This window comes from Pezoporus occidentalis, unplaced genomic scaffold, assembly GCF_034315485.1.
Source record: "Pezoporus occidentalis ecotype Australia unplaced genomic scaffold, CSIRO_AGI_Poc_V1 ctg39, whole genome shotgun sequence".
NCBI lineage: Eukaryota > Metazoa > Chordata > Aves > Psittaciformes > Psittacidae > Pezoporus > Pezoporus occidentalis.
In genome coordinates this window covers 5,081,605-5,103,737 of record NW_026915713.1, presented here as the reverse complement: position 1 = coordinate 5,103,737, position 22,133 = coordinate 5,081,605, and the positions used below count along the sequence as shown (strand labels likewise).

Genomic DNA, 22,133 nt, shown 5'->3' with positions numbered 1-22,133 from the left:
CAATGGATTTTAACTTTTTTTTCCTTGAAAGTTGCAGTTTAAATAATTTAGCACTATCTCTACTACAGCTGTAAAGTTTTCACAGCCCATTACTAACAGCGAGGAGAGCAACAAAAGTTACGCAAAGTAAATGATCCCTTTCGGCGAACTGCCTGTGCTGCCCTGCTATCATTAACCCCCCTCTGCAGGTATCATTCTTCTCTCTCTCTGCATTTTACAGGCATTCAGTATTCAGGAGAGAGAGAGTTCCTTAGCAGCAGCTATTCCAAAGCAAAAAAATTGCACAACCAACGTCAGCAAGAGCACAAAGAGTTCCTTTTATTCATCTGACAGTGGAGGAAAGGAATAGGAGCGTTTGTATAGAAGTGTCTTCACAGGTTGTGCCTCAGGGACACACACAGCACTTGCCCTACCACGTCACTGAGCAATGAGGGAGAAAGAAGAGGTGGATGTGGCATCAGCAAGCCCAAATGGAGTATTATCACAGAGAAGCCTCTTGCTCTTTGCTTCCCTGTGATGGGAAAAGGATTAGATCTGTAAAGGCAGAGCAGACATCCTTGATGAACTCTGCAGCTGCTCCCTTCCCTGGATAAGGAAAGAAGGGTTTACCCATTGCTTCCTTCCCACACAGATTTCCTCCTAACATCAGGCCAAGTGATTCAGTTCAACAGCAACGTTAATTCAGACAACCCCGAGGACCATCCATCTTCTTGCCAGCAAAACAAGACAGGGCTAGGGGCTCTCTTGCAGGAAAGCTGAGAGGAGGCTGCAACCATGGAATCAGGCCTTAATTGCAAATCACTTTAAAAGGAAGGCAAGGAATCATTTCTACAGAAAGTGCCTACTAGAAAGAACAACCACAAAGCAGCACCACAACAGATTCCCAGATGGGTAAAAACAAGGCAATGGACAGAGACAAGAAATCCCAACTTGGGGTGTCTGTATTTCACCACCATCTACCTACCACTCCACTCTGTTCCGCGGCTGCCCATTTAGGGAAGACAGTGTTTCTGCTCAGCAGGATATAACCACTGCAATTCTTGTCAGCAATACCTAGGCTGCATCACATTTTGCTGTACTTACACAAATCTCCACCAGTCATGAGGGAGAGAACATTTAATCATGCCCTTGCACCCTTATTCCAGCCATTGGTACACGTGGCAATCTTTAGGGAATTTTTAAATGGAGGAGGACATAATTAAAATCAAAATTGAGCCATCATTGAGTTGTGAGGTACTGATTAATAAAGTTGAATCACAGAGAGGTCAGCTCTGCCAACTGAAGTGGTGAAATCTAGCACAGAAAATACATAAATAAATAAAATGAGTAAGGCTTGGAAAAAAACATCCCTAACACATACTTTACACAGACAAGCAACCTGCAAATTAATATCAGAGGGATCACAACTAACAGGGGGAATAAACTTGATAGGAGTTCACAATTTAACCTGCCTGAAAATCAGCTTAATGCAAGTCTGAATTGCCCATGTACAATACGTCGCATCATGGAGAAAGTGGGTGAAGAAAAAACAGTGACTTTAAATAGCTCTGAAATACATCCAGCTGGAAAAACATGTTTGGTTCTGGCCTTGTACTACCAGAAAGTCACTGAAATAGCGGAACATGTTCAAGGAAGAACAACTCTAAAGATTAAAAACCTTAGAGTGGTAAGTAAAGAGCTAAATACCACAAAGGCTAAAGAGACATGAAATCTGCCAACAAATACTTTGTTTCCTAGGCTGAAAGTTCACACAAACCAAGGTTGATGGAAGAACAATATGACAACTTGGGGTACAAGTAGGGAGGAAAAAGATAAAAACACCAAAAAAAAACCAAGGAAATTAAAAACTGGGAGAAAAGTAGCATCTCACAAACAGTTGAAAGAAGATTCAGATTTTAGGATCTACACTGAATAAAGTTTAGGAACTAAAGGGCAAGCCAGTCCTTGATGATTCATCAGGACTTCTCAGTGTTAGTGTTAAATTATGCTGTGCCCAAGTACATGTGACTAAGGATAGAACTGTCAATCACAGTTATGCTCAAACTTCACAGATTGAAAACCAAGATCAAAACTCATTCAAGAAACTGTTCACTTTAAAAATATATAGCTGCACTTCTACTGAATGAATGCTACACAAAAGATTTCCACAGAATAAGCAGCCAGCATGACAGACACACAAACCGTTATCCCAGTTTGCTGTATCCTAAATTAGTGTTGGGAATTTGGAACCTCAAAATTGGCAAACACTACAACAAATAAAGGACAATTCCCACTCCCCCACACCTGCTGTCTTCATGCAGGGTTTTTGCTATTGTAAGAATCAGACCCATTCAGTTTTGCAATATCATACAGGTCTTTACAAAGCAAGCACATGAAACCCTTTGCTAGTGCACTAACCTGCTCCTTCTCCTCTTTGCAGCAAGTGTTTAAAACTATGATAAAGAGTTGTTCTGTTCTGCAAGGTGGGGGGGCAACATTCCTCTCTTTGGTTAGATGGAATCATATTATTGCATCTGTTTTATGACTTTTTAAAGCTTTTCCAATAAAAAAAAATGCTAATGCTGACTATTTACAGACAATACTACCATTTTTAGAAAGTAGAAAGCTTTAAAAAAGGAAAACAATAAACAGTAATGGCATTAAAATGCTTCCTAAAAGCAGCACTCCCTCTACCCACTACACTTCTACAAGAATGTTGAAGCCTCCTTCACAAATGAAATCCCCATTGCACAGAAGGCATTACATGCTTTATTAAGAGACCTCACAAATTTGACCCACATAAGCCAGGGAAGAATTTGACTGTCTTACAAGTTACCAGGTTTTGTACATTTTCTCCTTCCCCAGCACTGTTTATACTGCAGCTGAGGCTTCTGAACTTTATCAAGGTCAGGTTTGATAACCACAGCAAGAGAGGAAGACATGATTCCTTAGCACAATAGCTTACAGATGAATTAAGAGCAAAGCATAGCAGCTACATGGTTGCTGGGATACTAAGAGAGATGGGAGAAAACAAATGCTATGGTCAGGTATAGAATTCACCATGCAGGTGAAAAAATAATAATAATTAAAAAAAAAGCAAGCAGAGATTGGCTACTGATGGCATAGTTACAGGGATTTGATAGCAAACACATGGTCACTTAACCATGGCATTTCCATGAAAATTTACATTGCTACTAAAGGGGCGGGGGGCTGTTCTCCTGCCATTTCTCACCACTTCAAACATCCATACCTTTCAGTTCCCTCCCGACAGCCCTAGTCCTACACTCTCCCTTCATCCCATACACGAGGGTTATTTGTATCTGAGACAGGCTCCTACCAGATTCATTGTACAAGACCCTGTGAAATCTAGCGCTGGCACACATTGTTAAGTGGAAAAGCAGCATACAAGACAACACGTTTTACAGTGGCACATCTTTGTGCTGGATTAGTACAAACACACAACTGCAAGCTGAATTATCTCAACTCCAGACAGTGCCAAACCCTCCATGAGTTTGCAGACTGGATATTTTCTAAGCTTCTGAAAAAAATACTACTACGCAGTTGCTGTGACACTGTCAAGTGTCCTGGTGTTTAGATATGCAATCAGGTGGAACTTCCACATGAAGGTGACATGAGAGAATGAAAACAAAAACCTCCTGCACTTTCTTTTGAAATATCCTGCCTGTGCTGGTTATCTGAATTACAAGTGCATACACAGGACCAGCAGCACAGTCCTGGCTTATAGTCAGAGACTAAATGTGAAAGATCTGTACGTGCTCAAAATCTGCATCTAGCGGAGGTTTCTGAATAAAACAGGAATTTAACAGGGCATTAGTAAGGGAAGTGAACTGGAATGCTGGCCACTGCTTAACTAGCAAGGTTTCATTCCCTGCAGCACCCTTGATGGTATTGTGCAAAAGCCTCAAACAATTAACTATGAAGTCAATGGAGGGACTCTGCAAGACATCCTTAGGGATGCACGTTGCTACTGTACGAGTCAAGGATAGTCTCATTACAAGAGGCTGCAACCACTCAGCAGTCCTCCATGACCGTCTCGTCTCTGGCACCTTACTCTACTATGCTCTTAAAGGGTGAAACTGGCACTCCCAGAGCTGCATGCTAGATTATACACCCTCTTCTGCTTATCTTCGTATGAACAATGACACTACTCTTGCTTTTATGTGATGTTATAACATTCCTTTATACTCCCACAACACCAACATTATTTTTGTCAGAAATCCTTTCCATTTATATTCTGGCAAATGTTATAAACACAAAACACTTCTACATGCCACTTAATATGATGTTAAAAGCAACAGTGCCTGGAATTTTCCACTGATAACAACTGGTTGTTTCCTAAGTATAGAAGCACTTGTTTTATTAAGTGTTCATTTTATCTTCCCATTACATTTAAATTCAAATGTTTGTTACTAAAAAAAATTAACATAAATGTGGAGATGAAAGGGAGCTTCCACAAGGAGAACAACTGTAACATCACCCCCCTTTTTATAAGCTTTTAGTGAAAGCTTCACTGTTAAATTGATTTTATTTTTTTGTTTCCTGTTCTGGCATAGAAAGCAGCATGACCAAAACTAACTCCAGTTACTCAGATATCACAAAAACACCACTGTTTTAAGTCCTGTACAAATGCAGGACATACATTATTCACTACAAAAATTTATGAGCTGTACAAACAAGGCAGAAATAGATTTTAAAAAAATGAATACTTGGGAAGACAAGAGAAGGAACAAATCAACCATGAATGAAAGTGCCCCTAAAACTGAAATATCTCAAGCATTGCATTCGGGCATCTTCAACCAAGTTCTGATAGTTTATAAAAATTTACGCTGCTAATATCTACAAATACCAGCATACTAAGGGCTAGTGTTGGTTGCCCGTTCACTACTTATTACTCCTGCTCAAGGCCAAAAAAAAGAGTGAATGGAAAAAGTGGCCTAGAAAGAAAACAAAAAGGTTTCTCTTTTTTACGAGCCTGCACAAACTCTGCAAGGATGAGCAGAGCTGGTCATCAGTCTTGCACAGAAACCGCCTGCAGCCCTTCTGAACCATAAGGATAAGGAAAAGAGAGTGCCACTTTGGTGATTACTGGGGGGAGGGAGGGAATGCTTGCTGTGCAGTAATTGGAAAAAAAAAAGATTTAAGAGAGACTAATAAGCACAGAGCATCAGATCCTCTTATCAAAACATGCAAACACACTTAAAGAGAGAGAAGTCACTCTGAGCTTAGTGTGAAGCAGGAGTACACATCTGGGGGAAAATGACGCTCTGCATTTTATCAAGGATCCCAACTTTTCAAATGGAAGATCTGTAGATTCTGTGAAGGGTGTTGGTCGCTGAATCAGAAACCTGAGCCTCAATTCTGCTTCTGTTTGTGTCAACTTTTCATGACTGAAAGAAACACGAGCCATGAGTGCAATATTCATCACATTTTACCGAACTTCAAAAAGAAACAAAACACTCCCACAAAATTAAAGCAGAAATGTTCAAAATACTTATATGACAACAAACCCAAGTATTCACACAAACTCACAAAGGCACACTTGGTGTAAAAAATGACAATCCACAACTGGTCTCTAAGGGCACTTGCCAAAAGAAAGGAGCCTAGCCAAATTACTGGAACCTGCACATGCCAAGTTTTGAAGATGCAACTTCTGTACATGTTATAACTGACAGCACATGGAGAAGGAACGATTAGGTAATATACTGTTTTCCCACTCTCTTTTAGACTGATAAACCAAAATAGTAAGCAGACATAAAGACACACACGCCTCCAACAATGCCACTCCCAACCTTTGCTCTCTAGCTCTCATTACCATGAACACAGATTAAAAAAGTAAAAAAGGACAAGGATATTCTATAAACAGCAGTGGGGGATTTTGTAAAGCCACCTTTACAGCATCACATGTATCATATATCACCATGTAAACAATAATTATTTTGGAAAAAAATAGTAATCTTAAACTCACGTGGAGACACCATGTACCTACATGACTTTCTAAATTTCAGAGGGAATTAGAGGCTTTGTACCTCTGACAAATCAGGTCCTGGAATCTCAAAAGTCAGACATTTGAAAATCCCAGCCTGAAACCTCTGTGCCACTGAGGAACAGAAGAAAGGCAGCCAGTTTAACACTGGACTGTCTGTAAAACTGAGCATCACACAAGCATGGAAGATAGTCACACAATTTGTGTGTGGAGTAAGTGACAGATATTTAAACTGTTTGGCTTCGATCCAGACTATGAACCTTTCCCACTTGAGTTTATGAGGGGTACTTGAAATGCACTTGTCTCTAACAAAAGTAGCAGTATGATGTAAGGGTGCATTTGAACATCTGTGTCACTGTGTGAAAGTGTTTTCCTTCCTTAGGAGATAAACTGGGGGAAGTCCTAGCACCTTCTTAATATAAGCAGAAAGAGTAGAAAAAGTTCACATGAAAAATAAATGTCGCTTCCATCACCAGCAATTAGTACTTGCCACTTGTAGGTCTCAAAGTACCTTGAAAAGAAACTAGCCTTATAATTCTCATTCTACAGAAAGGAAAACTGAGACAAGAGAAAAGACAATTTGCCCAAGGCTCTCAAAAGAGCATTAAATCACAACAGATTCTCTAGCATGGAAACCATTTCGTAAGCAAAATACTTGTTTTAACAGAAACAAATGAGATTATCCCCACCTAAAGAAATATAAACATGTGTTGAATGAAGTTTTTGATTGAATTATAAAGTAAAACAAGGCCTTATCCACCCAGAACATCCTTGGAGCCAAAATGGAGATGAAGCTTCATGTTCTCTTTGGGAGGATCTGAATCTATTTTTCAGCATGCTAGAAAACGTCACACACCACACACAGAGGCAGGTCTCCTGGTGCTCCAGCTGGAGACTCCTTTTTGTGTCCAGTACTAAGAGAATGAGAGGGGAAGATGATTCCCAAAGTAGTGATGTGCCACTCTGCTAGAAGTGGGGCATCTGCAGCAAACCATTCCTTGTATACTAATAGTGCATCCGTAATACCAAACATTTGGAAAGAACTATAAGCTGGTTCAGTAACAACTAGTTAAAAGCTGTATGTACATCTCTATGTAGTTTCTTTGCTACTCAGAGATGGTTTAAACCAGAGGAGTAGATCAACGTTACTGTTTTTGCATATTCTACAATAGAATAAAGAAAAATACAAAGTTTTGTACCTCCAATTCTCAAGTAATAGTGTTTAGGATCCTAATTTTCTGGAATGCTAAGAGCAGAAAAAAAAATCTTAAAGGATTTTTTTCCTACATACGTTAACTGTAAAACAGCACTTAATTTCTGAAGAAGCAAAAGATATTCTGTTATTTAAATAAACTTCAGTGATTTCTGATGAAGATAAAAAACAAGCAAAAAAAAAACCCCTTAGAGTTTTCACTACGAATGGCATGTAACAAAGAAAGGAAGTGATAGATAGCTGACATACACCATGGGAATTGCGCTAGTCTTATTTATAGCCACTCCATAGAAATGAAGAAAAAAAAAAACCAGCAAAGAAAGGGCAGGGCAATAGGTGTGAGTAGTAAGTCGAAGAAGACACCACTCTAATGCCAACCAAGAGAATGACAGGTGTTCCTGGTCCACATTTCCCATCTGCTCATCTTTAAGTAGGACCAATTGAAAATTAGCATAAAAACTTTAAATATCTGATCTATGCAATCTCCATGCTGATACGAATGAAGATCCCAGTGAGGAAAGCTGTCGAGGCCACCCACCTAGCAGCTCCCCCTCCACACTACATGAGGACAGTCACTGCAATACCCTGCATGAGAGAACCTTTCAGCTTCTAAATGCTGCTAATGTGTTCATCATTTTGCTAATTTCCATGCATTCCTTTAGCATTCTTTTCATGCATTCCTTTCAGTACAACCTTCAGGTGATAGTAAGTAGCAGCTAAGTCTAAGTCCCAATTGTTTCTCCCCATTCTGCAGTTACTGTTTTAATGGAGATAACCCAGCACCACCACTTGGCAACTGGAACATGGTCTCCCAACTTTATCTCTCCTTCATATGCCTTTGTCCCTCTGTTCATCCATCACTCATAGCATGTCAAATAACACAACTAATCTCTGTGCTTCCTAGAACAGTTTATCTCAATGACACTCAACACAGTTTCTTAGGTATAAGGATCTCAGCGCACCACCTAAAGCACATTGTTCAGCTTAACCAACTGAGGACATCAGTAAACACCAAAATACAGTTCTCCCAGGCATTTCAGAGAAATAAAATTTCCATTGCAATGAAGATCAAACTTTTATCATGTTGCTATTTTGAAGACACTTTGTACCACTGCAATTAATTGTTACTATTCAATTATTTGACCTTCATTAATCTAGCAAAAAAAGTACACTTCATTGATATGAAAGCAATCAGGGATTTGAAACAGCATGGTTTTCTGTGCTGTCAATATTTTGCTTCAAAATAAAAAGGCTACATAGGTCAAGTCTCTGCTGTGTTAGCTCCAAGTGAAATAAGTGCTCCCTGTGGGGGTATGGGAAGAGGAAGGGTAAGGTGGATTTTCAGAGGAAGAGCCAGGCAAAATCTCTTATTTTTCTGCTTCTCTCCTAACATGGGGTCAAAGCACCAAAGACAAAAAAACAGGCGTTACACACTCCTGAGCCCCGTGATCGACTTTAATGGTTTAAAGTTCATGCCAGTAACAGCAACTGAAACGAAAACATTCAAGAAGACCTTTCTGAAAATGTCTTTGCTTAGTAACAAATCAGATGACTAGTCCTGCCAGAGCCTTCAGCACTCCCAAAATGAGAAACATTTCAGCCCCAGCTGTACAGTTTTCCATTAATTTATTTAGTACAGGTTTTTAAATCACTTTGCAATGGTATGCTTCACAAGTTGCACCTTCAAAAAGTAAGTTCTCCTTGTTTATAGTAAAGAACAGAATGTGAAGATCAAACTAATTTAATGATTGTCCAATGCTTAGGAAAAGTAAACACTTCTTGTCCCAGAGGAGAATAACATGATGCAAAACCTAGATTTCTCAGCAGAGCTATGTCCTGTAACACTAACAGAGATTTCAAGTCTCACTATACAAGGAGGAAAATCTTCAGCCTTAGAAAGACAATTTCATCCACATACATCCAAAAACTGCTGAGATTCCAGATATGAGAATCAATGAAGTCAAATAACCATCAAAGGAGGCATGAGGCAAAACATGCAAACATGAGCCAAATCTATTAAATTCAAGTCAAAACCTCAAAGTGATAAAAAAAAATGCTGCTATCTCTGAATTGATTAGGCTACCTCCTTACCTGGTATAAATGTGGAATGCTGTTGACAGCAGCTGAAAATAACTGCTTTTCCTGTACTTTCTTTCAGAAGGAAGAAAAAACCGCTCTCTCCCTTTAGGTTGTGTTAGACCTGTAGTACAAATGCAACATTAGCTAGAGTCTTTTACCCTAGCAGAGATTGACAAAAAGCATCTTGTAAGCCACATTTGCTGACACCTGGATGGCTAAAAGCAATTACACCTGCTGCAGGAAACATCTTGCAATCAGACCAGAAAAATTCTGGTTACACATGGGAAATTCTCATTTTAATGTTCAGCTTCAATACCAAAACGTGTTATTCTGGCCCACATACACACACAAACTGATGCATGTCTGTGGGAGCATTCATTTCTCCCTTCTCTTCATTTTCAGTTACTTTTAAACCAAACATGTGCAACCCAAGAACCTCAGCAGTGTAGTGTCACAGTAATATATTCACAGTATGAGAGAAAACTGCAGCAGCACGATGAAATTATGCACTAGCCTGACTTCTCAGACGTACTGCTGATTTTTTTTTACCTGTGTGTTACAACTGTGCTTGGATTATGGTTCATTTCTATGCAGGGTCACAGATAACCAACAGACCAGATACAGACATCTCAAACTCTACACAGATTATAGAGGTGCCCAGTGTCTACAGCTGGAAATTTAAAAACTGGTATATGAAAGACAAGCATAGTCCAGTGTGAAGAGGATTTTTACCGTTATTTAAATAAAGGACTTGGTATGCTGCGATATAACTCACTTCTTTTTGGACATCATCCCAAATATCATCCAGATCTCTAAATAAATTTATAAGAAACATGCTCTCATGGCAGATTTCTAATCCCACTGGAGAGAGCCCAGATCATCTCCATTTAGGGGCAAGCAAGCAACAGCTGCACATTTTTGTTTCCCAGAACAAAATAAAGCAGACCAGAACCTCCAACAGAGATTCTGTTCAGAAAGCTTCTGCTTCTGATATACAGGGGTGTCTGGACCCATTCACACAGGGGGTGAATCAAACAATACAGCATGTGCTCGTATATCCTGTCTGTACCTGTCAGACTGACATGTCCCATAAGCAACTTTGTCATCTGCCTCAGAATTCCACCAAACTCCCCATGAGTTACATGAAGGAGTGATACTAAACTGGAAAACTGTTCTCCAGGGAGGATACCCAAAACAAGCTTGTTGTCAGAGAAACAACATCAATACAAGGTCTACAACATCCGCATGGTCTGAACTTGCACATGCTACTGCTATTTAACAAATGTATTTTCTATCTTACAATTTCTTACTGGAGTTAGACATTTACTGAAGGCATGTATTATATTTCTGATGACACAGTGCTATTTTTATTGATTTCCTTGCATATTTAAGCATCATTCTTTAGAAAGATGACCAAGCTGTGACTGTGTCAGCAGCTCACAAACAAAACCAGCATTCTTTTTAGGCTTCTTCTTCCTAAAAAGATCTAACATGATGTTTCAGTCCAATTCACTGAAAAAAAAAAAGCTGATAATTTGGGGTGAAGTAATTAAACAACACGATCATTTTACAGAGACTTGGTAAAAGGGAGAAACCTGCATCACAGCTACTGCAGTGCTGGGAGTTAGACTTCAATAACAAAGTACAGAAGTGAATTTGAATAGTACAAGTTTCATATTGCATCTTTAAAAGAAACAAACAATGCCATGATAGCAGTACTTTTGCTGGATGACAGCATGCAATAAAAATGTGAAGCTTCCCTTGCAAAAAGCCCAACTACAGTTTGCTTGACTGTAAGAGATTTATAATGTTAACAATGCCACTATAAGTAAATTATGAAACCATTTTCACTGGTAAAGAACTATCACTCCTCACTGTGGAGATTTTCAATTAACTTTCAACTGAAATATGTGACCCAGTATTTCTGGGTTTGATATTAAAAGATAACAGAAAGGCAGATTTATTATATTAAAACTGAGTTGCCAACTTCAACTCTGTTACTATCACTTTTCCAGAAGAGCTAAATCTTATTTACAAAAATAAAAATAGAGCTCAATTTGGAATAAGGTGGTACATCATATCCAAGGTCTTTTTGCCTCTGGTTTGAAGCATGTATCACAGCAAGGCCTAAAGGGAATGAAAAAACCCAAAAACCCCAATAAATTAGAAAAAGAAGCCACCATGTCTGGTTTCCTGCTCAAAGCCAAGCACTAATCTATGCTAAATAATTATTGTCAAAAGTAGACCTGTAAGTGTTCAGACTTAGGCTGAGCTTCTGTACTTTTGCCTCCAATTTCCCAATGAAAAAGAGGCATGTGCTGTCAGTTGCCTCCACATGCAAAGCCTTATGCTGAATGCTTGCACACTCAACAGTTCAGTCCTTTCACATTCAGTAAATCCTCCACTTCCTGGATTCACAAAACCTACCCCGTATACGCACTGTGGTGTCATTTGTCATTTGTCATTTCCCAGCACAGGATAACATACATAAGATAACCTGGGAAGTAGCATCCAACTGCTGCTCCTGTCCGAACTAGCAGAACAGGTTCTTAAGAAATCACTTGGAGAGTTTCCAGCCACAAAAAAAAGAAAAATGGGGGGGAGTAAGGGGGAAGAGCAGGCTTGGGCTTTAAAGGAAAAGTAAATACTTCAAGTTATATAGGAATGGTAAGTTGATCTCTGTAATTTATCACTGGATTTTACTTGGAGAAAAAAAAAATCCTCTAACCCACAGATCAACTGAAAGGTTGGAAGAGACTTGAAATACAGAATTATTTCAGTTCAAGCATTGTGAGAAGAAAGATTATACTGGAAAATGCACATCATACACTAAACTGAATACCAGCTGTGTAACAGGATTATCAGAACTAAGCATATGGGAAATATAGTTTAAGAAACCCCTGTACAAAAGAAGATCAGTCCAAGTAAAAAAAAAAAACACAACACATGAATTGTGATCACCTACACTAGAGAGTAGGTTTTCAATGATGAAGAAACACTGCTGTAGCAAAGGTAACATGTCCAAAGGAGCCCCCTGAAAAAATTCCTATTTATGATCCTGTTAAAGAAAAGGCATGGTGTGAACAAGCAGCTCCCTTTGCTACCCCACTGGAGCACACCACTTCCCAGATTCCTTAATTCTGTGCCTGAGCAGGTGGTCTCCTTGGCACACAGCTCCCTTCAAGGAGGGACAATATTATCCATGTTTAATACATTATTACTGTGAACACATTTAAAGGAGCAACTGCCTCTGCCAGCAGGCAGAAACAGGACCAATCACAACTTGCAAGCTGCTGAATGACACCGACAGTCCTGCCTCTGAAACTTTTGTTATTTTCCCCCCCTCAGCCTACTTCAATTGTTCCCACAACTTGGTCACAGACTCAGAGAAGTTGCCAGAGATCTGCAGATACTTCCCACAGCTTGGAACAGGCTCCGCTGTGCTTCACTAGCAGTCACACCAGAGGTAAGGAACCTCTCTTCTTTCATGCTTTTCGTTCTTTCAGCAAGGCACTGTAGCTGTACTTTTGTACAAAAATGCCTGTACTTAAGGGCAGGTTACAATTGGTTATCAAAAATATAGATATGTGGGCACTGCAGCTCCAAGTCAAAACTGTAGTGCTGCGGAGACAAATATTAGCAACAACAAAGGCAACTGAGACTTTTCTACATGCTTGTGGGACACCAGCTTTCCTTGGGTAGATGATTCACACAAGTAGCATTACACCAGAAGGTGAGAAGCTTTTAACATGTTCCTCAGACCTTCATGTCTCCTTTTAAATTTATCAAGTTTTGGGTTTGAGGTTGTGTGATTTGGGGTTATGGGGCTGTTTTGGCTTTTTTTTTTTTTTGTTGGTTTTGGGTGGGGTTGTGGTTTTTTTTTGGCTTTGTTTTTTTTCTTTGCCTTGTTGGTTTGGTTTGGGGTGTTTATTTTTTTTTTTTCCCTTGTTTGGTGGGGTTTTTGTTTAGTGTTTTTTTTTATTTATTATTATTCTTGGTTTTAAATACAAAATACACAAAGAGAGTAACTCAAAGTTTTATAGAAACACTTTTGTTTCCCCAAAGCTGCCCAAGCACAGCCCAGCAAAGGTAAAGCTCTTTCACCACATTTAATGCATAAGACCAGTTTTCTGATCTAACACATCAAGAGAGAAAACATTTTTTGCTGTATGATGAAAAAGTACCCTTAATTTAAAAATGTAAGCAGTGTATAGCAGTACTGGAACAGAAATTATGTCACGTTCAAGCATGCATTGAATTGCTTGAATTGCAGTTCAAACTACATTTTTGCTGTGAATGTTTTTAAAGGCTTATTTTCTCTTGTTGGTCATTGTAACTGCCAAACTTGTCATAGAATGCTTCTAGTAACAGAGAAATAATTTATCTAAGATTTGTAACATGAACTTAATTTCAAATGCAAAGTAATTTTTTTCAACTAAGGGAAGCATGTACACACTATGCAACAAAATATAACCCCAGTTTTAATATCACTGCAGAGTGCATCTCAAACAGAAATATGTCACATAAAGAAAATTTTAATATGTATACAGATATTTTTAAAAGGATTATGATTCATGAATATGTCGGTTTTCAAGGAATTCCTCCTCCATACAAACATGTTCCCCCTTCTATCAATTCACACCTTGCTAGTTATGTCCGCTTAAGGTTCTGGTTTTAGAAAAGTCAGATTTAATATAGACCTTAATTCTGGGAGGCATGTTTTCCCTGTTACTGAACAGCCATACCTAATTCCATTTCCTATTAATGACTGGTAGGCATCAGGCAAAAATACATGCAGGTGCTTGGGCTTGTGCTCAGCAGCCTTGTGCCAGTTTTGAATAGACAAGTACTGGAAGTTCTGGACACCCTGTTACTCCCAAGGCAAACAATCTATTACCAAGTTTTCTAGAAGCTGTTTCCAGTAGGCAGAAGTACCACTTCAGACCTCCCAGTGCCTTCAAACCAATGCCTACAATGAGCAAGATGATCCTGAGAGATAGACAGATTCTTTTCAGGGTTAGTGTTACACAAAATATATTTTCCAGTGAAGAGAGAGGTTACTCTGCCTCACAGAGCATCCTTCTCTCCTAACACAAACAGTGCCTACACACACCTTTGAAAATACATAGTTTATGTGTACACACACAGATTGAACATACATAGAAACTTGACTCCTGCAGGCAGCCCTTTACTGGACTGCACTGATAGCTGCAGGAGGTTAGATGCCTGTTCACCTGAATTCTGTTCTGCCACAGAGTTAGGTAATTTAAAGAAGACGACAGCGTGGCTCAGCTGTTAAGTTAAACCTAAAAAATTCACACTGATAACATCCCGTATCACAGGAATCCAAATGCTGAGTAACAACAGTCGACAGTCCTGACAGAAGCATGTGCTACATAGCAGGTGGTATTACAAATCAGATGTGAAATACCCCATTTAATTCACAGCAAGTAACAATTTTCTGCCTTTTTTTTTGCCACTCATTTGTCACGACAACTATGTTACCTGCATTTAGAGATCTGGATTTACATATACACCACATTTCTATTTTTAAAAGTTGCATTTATTTTTTATCCTTGGAAAACATTAGGAATATAGTGTCTTCACTGGACAATATGGAACTCACTAAAATCAGGCTGTAATCAGCTTGAAGGTGATTGTCACTGACTTTTTTCAGACTACAAACAAGAAAAATGGGAATAACTACACAGCTACAAGAGCAGCTTTTTATTTGCTTTAAGAATAATTTGATTTAGGAATAGAAAAGTACCCCAACTGACGAAACCAATTCCACAGGAAAGTAATGTTATGTTCCCTAACAATAAGGTGTTAGGCACCTGGTGCATCTAGAGGTGGAAGGAGTTAATTTCATAAAAGAAAGTTACTTTTTAAAAGCTAAATCATACCAACAGATGGGAAAAACATGGTTATTTAATGTCTTATTTTGATGAGGGAAATTGATGAGTATGGAGGCTGAAGCACCTGCTCAAGATCCCACTGCCTGGTCCTGCAGCAGTTGCAGGGAATTTAACCCAGTTGAAAACTAGCCCAAAGCATTAGCTTCCAGCTACTCTAACAAACCAGCACACAGACAAAAGTCTTGGTTATCCATGAGGTATGTGGATAACTTCCAAAAAGAAAGATACCAAGCCTGGTGTGTTCAACTCTTCATCGGTGTAATTCCTTGGTATCTACACCTGCCACATTCTCGTGGACTTGAAATACAGATAAAGGTTCTTACTGGTGATCTTATTTCTAGGACACTGAAAACAGCAAAGCTAGTCAAAAGGAAGACTGTAAAAGTAATGGATTAATGAGATAGGGAGGAGAAAAACAACTTTAAGTGTAAGCCTTCCCTTGGCCTCACCCAAACATGAAAAGTACTGACACTTCAGTAGAAAAGAGACTTTAAAACATAAAGGTAAAAAGGAGGAAAAACTGAGTTTGCTTTTCCTGCTACCAGCACTTGCCAAACTCCGAGACTAACTGTTGCTTCTTGTCCCATCCCAAGGAAGCGCTTTCTGCAGATGACTGAGAAAATGACATTATACGGTACAAGACACTAACTCTTCAATGACTTAATGTACTCCAGCTGCAGTCTTCTTTCCCTTACACAGTTATTTGTTTTTTTTTCTACACTTCCATGCTCTTCCTCTGCTCATCTTTTTATACTTTCCTTCCTCAGCCTGTCCTCTCCTGCACTAGTGTCTGCACTCCTGCCCTCACCCAACTATTGAATTTGTTAATATCCTTAATACCCTTCTTCACTGACACAACTGCCTAGGGCAACTCTCAGCCTAGCATGAGAATAAGCAACAGAATTCTGTACCCCTAGCATAGGTAAATACAAAATCCAGCTGCTGGGGTAAATCCTAGCAAGTCACCTCCATAATTCTTGGGGTTTCTTTGTAAAAAGAACAAAACTAAAAAATTATGACATATATTTATAAATCACTTCTGTACTTGAAAACCTGTAAGCAACTTCTGTTTTATCACTGGGAACTTTCACTGATTGAAGTGACAGCAGTGAGACCCTCTAGAGGTCTCAAGTTAATTAACACTTCCTGCTTCACTCTTTTCTCACTTCTCATCTTCCTCACCCCCCCTAAAAAAAATGAGATTTTTCAGACCTGAAGGTCTCAACCACAGTGACTCCACACTGCCAATGATGAGGTATATTACACCAAGGTTCAAAACAAAGCAATGCAACTTGGAGTAAGACACATACATGAACACAGGACAGTCACCGATGCCTACACATCAACTGCAGATTCTGTGCCCAGGCAAAGCTTTAGAACTCTGCAATGTCCTCTTTGGGGGCCATACAATCTACAGACAATGGTGACAAGGGTCTTCAGGTTCAACAGCATTTAGCCCTGCATGCAGAGTTCCTTTTTGTTCGTCACTATACACTCAAATCTTTAAACTTACCTCCTCTGAACACGTAGAAGATTCCCTTCCTATTTAGGAGTATCATACTGCTCGCAAATTGCTATAGAAATTTCTTAGGCCAGGTAATTTTTGGTAACAGTTTTAAACACAACCAAGGATCACGTAACTTGATGGTATGCTTTGCATCACTGCATTGTGGTTATTAACACATTTGTTTTCAATGGATGAAGCCGAATTACTGGGGTTTGGGGACATCTCATTTTAAAAATCTATGGGATAGACTGTTACACAATAATACTTTTTAACAATGCCCTTTCAGGGCTTCACTTGGTTGTATAGAACAGCAACAAATCAAGTGTGTCAAACCTCTTCCATTCCACTGATATCACTGCTGCATTTAGTAAACATATGACAGGAAACAATCTGTGTCCCAAATGGCTGTGGCATTTCCAAAGGAGACAAATTTATCCTGTGTGACTTTCAATGGAGTCAATGTAGTTGCACCAGGAACGAGGGTGGCCCACAGTTTTCTCTCTGGTCACATACCTCCTCACACTGTGAAGGACACCCAGGAACAAAGATAAAAATAACCTAATACAAATCAGGGAAACAGTCACATGTCAGGGAAGGAGGACACAACAATTGTGATCCGTGACTCACTCTAGGGCACCAGGTGTAGAGGACTCCTTACATGGAAACAGACTTTGTCAGCCCCATGATCTCTACCTGCAGATTCACACTGTGCGTAAGACTAGCCTTTCACATCCACTGACAAACTGGATTGAACACATAGCTACATAGCGGCGCAGCCAACAGTTTCTTCTATGCAATACTTAGTCTTGTCACACATGAGTAACACAACTTTAAGGAAAGGTCAAATATAGTTTGCCCTTTCACTGCACTTTTAAGAAGTGGTACATGAATAATACTTCCTAACAGTGACCTAAAACACAGTCAGGGGACTAAACAAGGGAGAAGAGCTACTATCTGTGGCAATGATCAGCCTTTATTTCTGTGTAATTATTTTTCAGACTGTCCATTTTGACCTTGGTAGCCACCCATATGCAGCTCTATTACTGAATCTGTTTCTCTTTATGCGTACTTTAGGTGGGTGACAGCGCCATGGAAGATTAACAAGGAAGGTATGTGTTTATTAGTTAAAGCCATGTGCTTGTAACAACAAACTTTTTGTAATACAGACACAGAATTTGCTTCCTTTGCTTAGGAGAAAACAAATCCCCCAGACAGGCTGAGTAGGTAAAACAACAGGCAGGCATTTCAAAATACCTATAAGAGCTTTTAAATCAAGAAAACCAAGTTACTCTGTTTTGACTTTTCCTCATCTCTTCCCTACACCACTTTCTAGCTGTAAAAGGTATATATTTTAAATTACACTACCTTTCTTTTTTTAAGATCCTTTTGTATTGCTTGTCTGGTCATGTATGTCCAAACAGATAATGCCAGCTCAGCTCAACTGAGCCTTCTGACTTACTGCCTGCTCCCTCAGCAACATCTCTCACCCATTCTAAAGGGAAGAGTATTTTTTCCCCCTCACAGAGAGATCTCACTATTTCTCCTCACCTGTCTTGGCCTTGCATCTGCAATGCCCTATCGGCTAATACTGTTTTTTCTGGAAGTACTTCAGAGACCCAGGTCCTTCCCCCTTGAAACATCCAAGTGAAACAGGCAGCAATGTAGCAGTGCAGGTGCCAGCACGTGTGCACTTAAATCTAATGCAGCACACAGAAATGGACTTATTGTGCATATATGCTGGGAAAAACTTGTGCTGTTCCAATCCTTACAAGCCCTCAAGAAGTCAGGAAGAAGACAGATATGTTTCTGTCACAGGTCACACACTGCCAGAAGACCACAGGTTGCATACACCCTGCATTAAAAAAAATGATGCAACAAGTTGTGTTGAAGTAATCCACAAGAAATACTGTTCTCTGTGCAGTGTCTGTCACACAAGCTGGTTACACAAACTTTTATGTACTACTGTAAATGCATTAGTGGTTCATCTAACATGCCTTGTCTAGAAAAAGATAAACAGCCTAATGCACCCCTGCCTGTCATGGGCTGGGAGAACAAATATACTTTCAGCCAAGCCACCTGAGAATTCCTGTGCGTGTTTTGCTTTTACTGCACTTGGGGCAGACAGTGACAAGCAAAAAGCTAAGCAGAATACTTGGCAAGCACTTTAACTGCTTAAACAGACAAAACCAGGCACAGCATAAAGTCAAACAAAGCTGAAAAATTATAGTCACTACAAAAGTAAGTTCTTGGTTTGTGTCTTACTCATAATAAAGTTAAGATCAATTATAGCTCAAAACATAGTTACAAAATCTGAAGTTCAGTTTTAGGAGGAGATGTCATCACATGGAATCCTCTAAAGTTATTAAAATATCCATGTGTAATCTGGTTTCCTTTGAAAGCCTCTTTTTAAATACAACACTGGCACTGGCAGCACATATATTGTGCTCATACAGTACTATTTGACCCTACAGGCCTACATGGAAGGACAGAAAAAGAAGAGTCTGAAAGACGCTTCTGTTTTACTTTAAGGCTTTTCCATTTTAGCTACATCTAAAGACAAATTCGTGGACAACACAGTATCCGATTCAGTCATGCTTATCATGTTATTTGGGCAGCAGATATCTGACAAGGAGAAGCCTGGGAAAGAGATGATCACAATATAAATTTACAAAACATTCATAGAATCACAGAATAGCTTAAGTGCAGGTTTAGGAGCAAGGTTTGGGAGAGACATGTCTCAACATCATCTTGAAAACCAAATTTTCATATTGTGGCAGCACCTACAGATTCCACCTCACTATAAACTAAGCATGCATATGTCCAAGCCAGCCTCTTGTCACAGAAAGTTCATACAGGAGGGTTTTACACTGCAACTACTCTTTGACAATTTTAAGATTACTGACACCCCATGCTTCATCTGCATTTAAGATATACTTAAAATAAAACAATTCAGAGGCAAAGTTACATACAAGTTTTATTTTGCTCCTCATGGCAGCGCTGTGCCTTTGCACCTACATTTAGTAACACACTGTCCTAGATGTGTATTACAAAATACACATTAGTCCTTCCTCTGTTGTGTCTGTTGAGAAATGTATTACTAAAAATTCCCTATAAAAATGATGCACTAGCTTTTAATTATACGTCATAAAGAATTTTTATTTGGAATGCAAATGCTTCAACAAGATTTCCTGCCCCAACACCTTCCAAAATAAGGTACTGGTAAATCAGATTATCTGCCCAGGTCAATAATAGCCAGCAGTAATATCCAGATCTCCTCGCTGAAATATCTGTGACTCTAGCCATTTCATCAGGCTTTCATCTATGCTTGAACAAATGAAGTGGAGGTGGGAGGGAAATCAGCCATGGCCTTTTTATAAACTGTAAAGGATGAAATGGTCAGGACCTATATCAATGATGTGGGTAAAACCCACATATCCACAACTTCCATTTTACAATTCCCCAGCACTGTTAAGAAGCAGGTGCTCCATAGTCTTCAGGAGAAGCAGCACAATACAGCACAGACCTAAACTTAAAAAATAAAATTATAAAAAAAACTGTTTTAATCTAAAAACATGGTAAAGGTAATCTATTAATTTCAGGATTTTTAGAACTTTAAAACAATCTCTATTTGTACTGATCAAAACACTTCTGTATTTCTAACTCTTCACTTTCCTGCTTTCCCAGCTCCACAAAGGCTCTCTAAAACAAAAAGAGAAGATAATAGGCACTTTGCACTGTTCCTGACAACTTTTCCTCTTTCCTGCCCTCTTAAAACCTCTGATTTGTGCCCTCTGCTTTCTTGTTGCCATGGAGAAGGTCCAATACATAACCCGCTCTGCTCTGAGGAGAGCCTCAACTATTGAGGTGAACCCACAAGCACGCCAAAGGCTCCAAGAGCTCTTTGTGAATTTCTGCCTGATTTTAATTTGCCTCTTGCTGATCTGTATCATTGTGATGCTCCTCTGAAGTTCCAGCACTTCTCTGCACTGTCCTCTAAGAGAGTCGCCCCCAGAGGGAAGACACCCAATGCAAAGATCCTCTTGTGAGAGGGGCTAGCACTTGGACTAGAGCTGTATGCCAACTATCGCACTGTCTCTTACTACTTGCTACATGTATTAAAAACATACTACTTCTGTAAAGAACGATGTTTAGAGCCTGTTGTTACAAAGCTGTGCATGACCTTATGTCTCAAGAGATGTCTTTTCTAAATGGGGTAAAGTACCTGCTCTTCATGGAGTTGGTAAGTTCCTCAATGTTTTAGCTACATCCCACAGATAGGAACTTCACTTTTGTGGCAAGCAGAGTGTTTTCAGGTTTCTCTGAAAGTCCTTAACTTGGTGGGGTTCCAAATTTGACCTGTGTCTGCCAGAAAAACATTTACAGGCACACAGCCCTCAATGCATCCTAGGGAAGTTTCTGCTCTGCTTACTCCAAGATGCTGTATCTCTCCATTATCAACTGAAGGCATTCAAATTGGTTTAGTGGGTTTTTTTTAAGGAAATATGAAAATAAACCAAAAATCTCTTCTAACCCTGAAATAAAATCCCATTTCATATGCTTTCCTCCCTGTTTAAGGGATCTTTTATATATATAGTCTTGTATGTGTGTATATATATAACCCACACCCCTGGATTTGAGAAAGAAGGAAGAAAAAAAAATAAAAAGGCATCTTCATTTACAGTATTTTTCACTCGATACATCCTTACAGAACTAAGTGACATCTGAAAAGTTTTTTCATTGTGTTTTGCAGAAAAAAAAATGAGACTTCCACACTGGTATCAAAGATTCAATTTTCTATAGTCATTTAACTGACATGACAGTTGGCATAACCCAGAAATAATTCTCAAGAGTTTTTAATATTTGGTCTCACACACCTTTATTATGGCCTGCTATAACTTAACAATTTTCTTAACTTGAAGCTACAGAGAACTTGGTATTTGCCAATGTCACACAAGGTAGCTTGTAGCTGATATGGTAATGAGGAAGGTCTAGGTCAACCTTACTGATGTATTGAAGTGTATCATTCAAGTAACACCACCACCTACACCTGCAAACGCTTCTTGGGGAAAAAAAGGCAAGTATTTCCCTAAAATAAATCATACATATAAACAGTTAAGCACAGGACATAAAGCATTGCAGAAGTATATTTTCAACATATAAACCACAGCCTACACCCATAAAAGATGAAGTTTCTACTCCAACAGTTTTCAGTAACAAGACTGGGCAGCAGACTTTTAACCCTCCTATAAGCTGCTGGTATTAAGCTAAATTCCTAGAAAATTTATACAGTTTCCTATTTTCAAGAAAGTTCAAGGTAGAGGGCAAAGAGAAATCCAGTTTTTAAACAGGCATCTTTCTATACCATTCTGCGTAAGCAACCCTAGTGATGAATACAGAAATTAAAACAAGTTTACCTTAATCTTGCATTCTGAC

At 39.2% G+C, this 22,133-nt stretch overlaps 2 protein-coding genes across 9 annotated transcripts in view; one reads left to right on the top strand and one right to left on the bottom strand.

Moving 5' to 3' along the window:
* The window catches only part of CEP85L (centrosomal protein 85 like), a 142,711-nt gene that overhangs the window by 36,668 nt on the left and 83,910 nt on the right, over nucleotides 1-22,133 (bottom strand). The gene's annotated exons all lie outside the window — the stretch shown is intronic.
* PLN (phospholamban) lies at nucleotides 12,562-20,842 on the top strand. Of its 2 annotated transcripts, XM_062632438.1 has the most exons (3): nucleotides 12,563-12,741; nucleotides 17,775-17,809; nucleotides 20,385-20,842. In XM_062632438.1, exon 3 carries the CDS (start codon nucleotides 20,508-20,510, stop codon nucleotides 20,664-20,666), a length of 159 nt encoding a protein of 52 aa, XP_062488422.1. In that variant the 5' UTR covers nucleotides 12,563-12,741; nucleotides 17,775-17,809; nucleotides 20,385-20,507; the 3' UTR covers nucleotides 20,667-20,842. The 2 variants fall into 2 exon arrangements, with proteins under 2 accessions (XP_062488424.1, XP_062488422.1); XM_062632440.1 differs by lacking the exon at nucleotides 17,775-17,809 and having other exon boundaries at nucleotides 12,562-12,741.